The sequence below is a fragment of the Bos grunniens genome, chromosome 9 (assembly GCF_055505025.1).
Source record: "Bos grunniens cultivar Pamir isolate PY7600 chromosome 9, Bosgru_T2T1.0, whole genome shotgun sequence".
In the NCBI taxonomy this organism is placed as follows: domain Eukaryota; kingdom Metazoa; phylum Chordata; class Mammalia; order Artiodactyla; family Bovidae; genus Bos; species Bos grunniens.
Window position 1 is genome coordinate 66,680,659 of NC_141173.1, and position 8,930 is coordinate 66,689,588.

The 8,930-nt window shown below is 36.9% G+C and overlaps 1 protein-coding gene across 1 annotated transcript; it reads right to left on the reverse strand.

Moving 5' to 3' along the window:
- Positions 1–254: 254 nt before the first annotated feature.
- On the reverse strand, positions 255–7,613 carry LOC147366079 (protein LEG1 homolog). The gene is made up of 6 exons (XM_086316171.1): positions 7,298–7,613; positions 5,866–5,952; positions 4,568–4,752; positions 3,947–4,083; positions 1,637–1,875; positions 255–418 (listed from the first exon to the last, which is right to left on the reverse strand). Exons 1-6 carry the CDS (start codon positions 7,611–7,613, stop codon positions 255–257), a joined length of 1,128 nt encoding a protein of 375 aa, XP_086172297.1.
- Between the last annotated feature and the right edge of the window lie 1,317 nt (positions 7,614–8,930).

Sequence of the window (8,930 nt, forward strand, 5' to 3'; positions counted from 1 at the left end):
GTGTAACCTGTCTTTGGCACAGATATTGACCTATTCATGTGTAACTCAGGCATTCTATGAAACTAATTAGCTTCAACCAGGTTGGTAGCTCAATTCTGAGGGGAGGTTGGCAGGGGGATTATTGGCTGGTACTTTGAAAATACAAAGATGAAGCAGGGATAATAAGAATAACAAACTTTTCGCAGTCATTATAACATTTGATTGCTTTTATTCATAGAATTAAACTAATCTACACATAATAACATAAATTTAGGCTACTCAATTGGTATTAAGAGTAGCCTTTTAATGAAGAAACGTCCCGTAGCTCGAGCAAATTTTGAAGTCATGAGCTTCTTCCAAATTGTTAATAATAAACCTCCTGTGAAAATCAAAACATTTATGTTTCCAGTTAGTAAAATTATGAATGCAACTTTGAAATCTAAAAATATACAAAATAAGATAAAAATCCTAATTACAGGACTTGTAATATATTAGTAACACTGTCTGACCATTAGGCTTGTCAAAGGATACAGGGAAATGCATTGTGTTGGACAATCTAACAGCATAAAAGAAGGGCTATTTCTCTTCTGCTCATTTGGCAGCATATATAATAAATGATGAGCTGTTTCCCTTATTTGAGAATGAGATGTATTCAAAAAATTCTCACACAATGTAATAACCACAATATTTTATGGAATAAGTTAAGCACAAATTGTTGAGACCCATCATAACTCCTTTCTTACTCTTGTTTGTAATGTTTTGTTTCTAGAGTGAACCTTTTCCTGCGAGGAAGGAGACCTGGTTGCTGTTCAACTGTCCCTAAAACTAAGTGATATTTGCAACTTAGCTTCCCTGATCTTTAGGATTAATCCATGAAAAAATGGGCTGGTACTGAAGAGACTCCACAGTTCTAATTCTAAATGATTGAGATTTAAATGTGTAAGATTCACTAGTTCATCAAAACTTTCATATTTTCAACGCAGGTTATATTAGATAGTGAAGAAAAATGAAAACCTCAAAAACTGAATTTAAACAAGCTGTAGTTTAAGTTTGCTTCAGCTACTTACAAAGTATATCATTTTGGACATGTTATTTAATGTCAAATGAACTTTTTCTTTAAAAATGTAAACAATGTTATGAAATTCATACTGTACCTAAGGACAACAAATAAAATGATGTGTGAAGACAGAAAGCTTAATATCCATTATTTAACTGATGCTCAAAAATTTTATATAACTGTCTGTCTGCACCCAGTCTTCCTACTTCCAGCCCAACCATCTCTGTTTCTTATCTTCTCTGTCTTGGTGGATGAGCACACTTTACACTAGGGAGAATGACACAACAATAATGAAGAGCCAGATTTTCACAGACTAGCAATTTTGAATCCTAAGCAAGAACCCAGAATATTTTGGGGGTAGCAATAGGAATTTTAGGAAGAGACATATAAAAGTGTCGATTTTAAAACTGTCACTATTTCAGAAGCTACATGATATGTGAGGTCCTGGAAGGGTAGTTTTTAGTAACTGTCGTAATATTACTCAATATATTTATAATATAGCAGATAATCATTCCTGTTTAAAGAGTTATTAAATATATTTTGTTCTCAAATGACTTTGGTTCACTTAGGCTTCATGGATAGTATAACTCATAACCATACCTGTGCTTTTGTTTATTTTTGTAGTGAGTTTTGCTACAGTAATCAATGCTTTTTCCCGTCTGCTGAAGTTACTCATGAGAACATTGCGATCCTGATCTGTGAGTAGCCTGTGTGGGAAACCCACTAGGAATTCTGCTGAACTTTCAAAGTATGGGCGATATAATGCTGCCTCAAAAAATTCTGTGGCCAGTAGAAAGTCCATGGTGAAGTCTCGTTCAGTTTCAGAAGAATAGAATGAGCTAAAGGAAGGACACAAAGTTAGCTGCATGAGTGACAAAATACTTCATTTAAACGCAAATTAAATTCTAAATGTGTCTTTTCTCCCATGTTCCTTAGGAATTTTATGCTATTTATTAAATAGTTGCCTGAACTGAACCTACAGTTTCATTATATTGTAATTAATCCTCACACTATCTTCTACATTGTGCCTACATTAGCTGAAGAATCTAAGTGAAAGTGAAGTCACTCGGTAATGTTCGAGTCTTTGCTACCCCAAAGACTGTAGCCTACCAGGTTCCTTCCTCCATGGGATTTTCCAGGCAAGGTTACTGGAGTGGGTTGCCACTTCCTTCTCCAGGGGATCTTTCCCACCCAGCGGGTGAACCCTCATCTCCTGGATACAGGCAGATGTTTTACCCTCTGAGCCACAGGGAAGAATCTATTACATAGCAGCAGAGACAGCAAAACTTTGAATCACAACTTTAAAAAATTGTAGCATCTTAACCAACTCTTACTTCCACTAGATTTACTCTTGGTGCTTTCTCATTGTGTTTCTCCTATATCTAATTTCTGTGCCACTAATGTCTAACGTCACTTGTTTTCCACAAACACAGTTCAGGGGTTGGATACCATAAGCCAGTATAACAGATAGGTTATCTAATAGTAATTTCTGAAAATCCTTCAACAACATACATCATTGACTCATGTTTATTGTGTGTATATGCTTATATGCTGCTACTGCTAAGTCACTTCAGTGGTGTCCAACTCTGTGCCACCCCAAAGACAGCAGCCCACCAGGCTCCTCCGTCCCTGGGATTCTCCAGGCAAGAACACGGGAATGGGTTGCCATTTCCTTCTCCAATGCATGAAAGTGAAAAGTGAAAATAAAGTTGCTCAGTCGTGTCTTGACTCTTAGCGACCCCATGGACTGCAGCCTACCAGGCTCCTCCATCCATGGGATTTTCCAGGCAAGATTACCAGAGTTGGGTGCCATTGCCTTCTCTGATAATTGCTCCTAATTCCTAGGAAATAAGAAGTGGACTAGAAATTTGCCATTGTAATCAAATCACCTTCTTGAATAGGACATAACAGGGACCAAGGCCAGGGGACAAACAAACAACAGATGGTTTCTCTTGAGTTCATCTAATTTAAAGACTTAAAAGGCATGCTCAATTCTCTCTTGCAGAAAACAACCATAAAAACTGAATAAAATATTAAAAACATGTTCTATGATGTCAGAGTGGACAACAATACTGAGAAATCATGAATTCAAAATTTAAGAAAAAAGGTATGATATTTTGAAAATTTACATGTTGAAGTTCATATTAAAGAGGAAGAGAGACTAGAGTGCAGATTCTCTCTCTCTCTTCTCCATGTGAAGACACAGATGCTATGATGCAAGAAGGCAGTCATCTGCAAGCTAGAAAGAGGGCCCTCAGCTGAAGTTGACCATGCTGGCACCCTAGTTCTGAACTTACAGCCTCCAGAACTGTGAGAAAATAAATTTCTGTGATGTAAACCAACTAATTTATAGTATTTGGTGATGGCAGCCCAAGTTCCTAATAAGAAGGGAAGACTCAAGGCAATGATTGATTTTGAGAGGTATTGCTCTAATGTGACATGATGAGAAGAGTCTTTGATAATATTGTAGAGTGAGAGAAGAAACATCACAGTTAGTGATGAACTATTAATAAATAGGACTCTACACACACAGAGAAACATACAAAAAAAAAAAAAAACCCAAGCCATTGAAAATCACTGGGTAGGTTTTTTCTTTAAAACCAGAAAAAGAATTAAATATTAAAGGAAAACAATTAAGAAATTGGTCTACACTGAAAACTTTTCAAATTAAGGACACATCATTGAAAGAGTGAACTGACAAGTATAAACTAAGAAAAGCTACATTCAAGATATGTGATATGTGACTCTTAGATGAACTGCAAATAAAAATGGAAAAACTGTTTCCTGATATTATGGAAAATATGAGCAATGAACATTTGAGGCAACCAAAACTTAAACATTATGTTTTACTATGCCAGAAAAAAACAAACAAACAGAGTTTAGTTACATCACATAAAGCAATTCTCTTACACATCACTGAACATCGGTTTTGCCACATCAATGGCAGCTTGATGGGCCACCCACATCTTAAAGATCGCTGTGTCCTCATCTGTGTCATACTGAGGAATACCACTGGTAGTGGAAACTATCTTTCTGGACAGCAGATACTGCAGAATGAATAAGATCTATGTCATTAAAAGATTCTAAAGTAAATTAAAATACATTTAATTACCAGTATCATGAATTCCTGAGAAAGAACATGTGACATCCTCATCTAGCTGATTGTTTAGAAATGAAATTTATTTTCAGAATAGATTTTAACACTTAAAGATGTCATTTAACTTTGTTTGCTTTGTAGGAAGATTTATGCTGTTCTATTTGCCGAGGCAAACATAATTTGGTGATTATTACCTGAATTCTATTGAAAAATGTTTTTATAAATACAATTATGCCAATTTGCTATTAACCATTAGGAACACTTCAGGATACTAAGTAGAACGATTACAGGGGGGAGGGACAAAACTCTAACATAATTTCAAATAATTATAAATGTGAAGTTTAGTCTATTTTTAAATCTTAAATCCCAACAGAAGAACTTCATTCAGTGTTTTCATTCATTCCATTCATAAAAATATCATTGCATTCTTTTACCTTATAAAACCTGTTGGCTATATCCATAATTTGTGGATGCGCTGCACGGCATTCCTCAATTGAGTAACAGAAGTTAGATCTGTACTCCTCTCGAGATAGTAACTCTACCTCATATGGCAAACTACCCAAAAACTCAGATTCAATTGCAGCAAGGAAATACATCATAACCACATAGTAGCTAATGCCTGTAAAAAAATAAGATGGAGACATCTGGAGCCATTAACTATATATACAAAGTAGGAGTTAACCAAATGACTAAAGCTTAATCTATATTTATCTTCTTTATTCTCTGAACTATCATGTTGAATTTGTTGGCTCTAGGAGATGCATATGATTATGAGAACTTAGGGTTAAACACAGTCAGGAAAGTTTCTATTAGGGGCACATTCTGGGTGCAGAAAGTTGTATATGAATTTACTTCAGTTCAGTTCAGTTCACTTGCTCAGTCGTGTCCGACTCTTTGCGACCCCATGAATTGCAGCACGCCAGGCCTCCCTGTCCATCACCAACTCCCAGAGTTCACTCAGACTCACGTCCAGAGAGTCAGTGATGCCATCCAGCCATCTCATTCTCCGTTGTCCCCTTCTCCTCCTGCCCTCAATCCCTCCCAGCATCAGAGTCTTTTCCAATGAGTCAACTCTTCGCATGAGGTGGCCAAAGGACTGGAGTTTCAGCTTTAGCATCATTCCTTCCAAAGAACTCCCAGGGCTGATCTCCTTTAGAATGGACTGGTTGGATCTCCTTGCAGTCCAAGGGACTCTCAAGAGTCTTCTCCAACACCACAGTTCAGAAGCATCAATTCTTCGGCGCTCAGCCTTCTTCACAGTCCAGTTTCTATCTAAAATGAACAATGGCTTCCCAGGTGGTGCAGTGACAAAGGATCCGCCTGCAAATGCAGGAGATGGCAAGAGATGGGGATTCAATCCCTGGATCAGGCAGATCCCCTGGAGTAGGAAACGGAAATCTGTTCCAGTATTCTTGCTTGAACAGAGAAGCCTGCTGGGCTACAGTCCATGAGGTCTCAAAGAGTTGGACACGACTGAGCATATGTCCACATGTCTGACACAAAATGATAATGTGCTATACATCATTAATTTAAATATCACCATAGCAGATTTATCATTCATGTTTTTTTTTTTTTAGTTGATCATTTCCTAGGAGATTGCACAGAAAATTGTATATGTTTACAAAGGAAATATCGAGATTTAACCCAACTTAGCCTATCCCATAGAAAAGCAGAGGTAGCAAGGCCCACAACCAAAGATCAATAAAGAAGCATGGTGAAATATAACACTTACCTCCCCAGCCACTGTTGATAGATATGCAGCTAGAGATTCCAGACTCATAAGCACAGCGCGAACTATTGGGAGGCTCTGCAAATCTATCTACAGAGTAAACAGAGTAGGTGAAAAGAGTTAAACCTTGAATAGAAAGTCATAAGAGAGGAAAAGACTCATATGCTCCCCCCAAAAGAGTAAGAAGAGGGTTATGCCTGTTAATGATATGGTCCATTCATATGAATAGCATTTCACTCACTTTGAGAGCTCAAAGCTTCTCAGAAATTCCAGCCTGTACATACCCTTTCTTGAATTTTTTTCTATTTTTTTATTTTTCTTTATTATTTTCTTTATACCATATTTATCTTCTTTACCAACTCCTTCTTGACTAAGCTGGACCTGCAGAGTGTTTCACAAGGCAGTCTCTGTGGGTCCTTCTTTTCTTCCTAAATCAATCAAGACTTCATTGCAATAATTCAAATGTGCAAAGGTTTTTTTTTTTTTTTTCCTATATGAAAGCACCACTTTCTAGTCCTTGGTTCATTCCAGACTCCATCTAGTAACATCCAAAGAAGACAATTTAAAAAAGAATTTCATGAGAATGGGAAGCTGATTCAGTTCCAGAATCTCAATACCAAGATAATTGATTGAAGAAGTAGTGAGAGCAAAATACAGATGGAGAAATTCACCCCAATTGAGGCAGAAAAGAGAGAAGCTTTCTCCCTTTCTCAGAGAGGATGCTGAGTTTTGAACATCACACTTGACTCCCCATCCTACTTGTTTAAGTGCAGGAAGAGCATGCTGCATTCTGGACCAGTTCTTCCCTGTTTTCAGCCCTTTTTTTCTGCTTGAACCTAACAACTAACAGGAAAGAGACTGTGCAGTGAGGGCCATATCTTATTACTCTTTCCACTAATATTTATGAGGCAAAGCCCAGGCTTTTAAGGGAAAATATGTTCCTTACCTTAGTTTGTGTGAAACCTCACTTTGGATTTCATAGCTAAAAGAAATTCTGTCTTATTTCCTATAATAAGCTTACCCCATGAAACAGAGATATTTATAGTATCACATTTATCTGAGTAGCCTGTCAGGCTTTGTAAAAAACAAGATTTTTTTCATCTAGAAGGGGACATTTCTTCTTCAAACAATAAGCTTTTTCAGTTTACAGGAATTTATTTTAAAAGCTGCAGGAATTTATGTTTAAACCAGAACGTCTGTAAAATGTAAAACAAAGGTGTGACAAATAACTTTACTAATTAAGAGAAGTATTTGATTAGGTATTACGAAAGTCTGAGTACTTAAAGATAAACGATTATATTGACTGCATTGGTTATATTGACTGAATGCATGAGCATTCAGACAGTAACACTTAAATAGATTAGCTGTAATGCCACTCCTAGCATCAAAGAAAGAGAAAAGCAATTTTCCTTGGGAATAATTCAAATGTACATACCTGTTTTAAATAGCCTTCCATATAATAAAGTCAATGCCCAAAACACATTGCCTGTATTGTTTTTTCCAAATGAAGCAAAATATTTGTTTGATTCTGTTATAAGGATCTTAAATATTCTTAGTCGATCCATATATTTCCAGGGATCAACAATTATCTTGTTATTCTGCACTGGAAATTCTGCTATGTCTCCATCAATTTGGTCCCAAAAAGGTGGGTAGTTGTCATTTTCATGGGTGGTTGACCCTGGATCTGGGGCCAATCCCACAGAAGAAAAGCTCAGGAAAAGAAAAGTGGGGATCACCAAAGAAGACCACATCCTCTCACTGCCTGTTGTACTTAAGCGTAAGTCTCAAACAAAAGCAAGTTATATAGCAGACGGGAGGAAGTCCTTGGGCCAACTAGAGAATTATGAATACCTGAGCAGGTTCAACTAGAATCTGAATTAATGAGCAAATAAATGAGCATCTGCCAATATAGATTTAGTGATTAAAACTGTTAAAGGCTGTTACAAAACACTTCAAATAAATCATTTGCACAGATTATGTTTTGCTGATAGACAATTATTTCCTGTGGCTTAAATTACCTAAACATTGTCAGTTTTCCTAAAACATTGTATTAAATTTAACCCAAATTCTTTCATTGTTTTCCAGTTTTATTGAAAAACAACTGGCATACATCATTGCCTAAATTTAAGCATACAGCATTACAGTTTGATTTACATGTATTGTAAAATGATTATCACAATAGTTTCAGCCATCATCCATCCTCCCACCTAAATACAATAAAAAGAAAAGAAAGACAAAAAGGGAAAACACTTTTCTTGTGATGAGAACTGTTAAGATTTACTGTCTTCACAATTTTTAAATATATTATATAGCAGTGTTAGCTATAGTTATCTTGAACATTACATCCCTAGTACTTATCTTGTAACTGGAAGTTTGTACTTTCTGTCCAGTTTCCTTCTGTTCTCTATCCTCCTAACTGCCTCTTCTGGTAACCACAAGTATTAGCTCTTTTTCTACAGTTGGTCAGTTCAGTTGCTATCATATCCAACTCTTTCCAACCCCATGAACTGCAGTACGCCAGGCTTCCATGTCCATCACCAACTCCTGGAGCTTGCTCAAACTCATGTAAATTGAGTTGGTGATGCCATCCAGCAACCTTATCTTCTGTCATCCCCTTCTCCTCCTGCCTTCAATCTTTCCCAGCATCAGGGTCTTTTCCAATGAGTCAGTTCTTTACATCAGGTGGCCAGAGTATTGGAGTTTCAGCTTCAGCATCAGTCCTTCCAATGAACACCCAGGACTGATCTCCTTTGGGATTGACTGGTTTGATTTCCTGTCAGTCTAAGGGACTCTCAAGAGTCTTCTCCAACACCACAGTTCAAAAGCATCAATTCTTTGATGCTAAGCCTTGTTTATGGTCCAATTCTCACATCCATACATGACTGCTGGAAAAACCATACCTTTGACTAGGTGGACCTTTGTTGGGGAAGTAATGTCTCTGCTTTTTGATATGCTGTCTAAGTTGGTCATAGCTTTTCTTTCAAGGAGCAAGTGTCTTTTATTCATGGCTTCAGTCACCATCTGCAGTGATTTTGGAGCCCAAAATATAAAGTCTGTCACTATTTTCA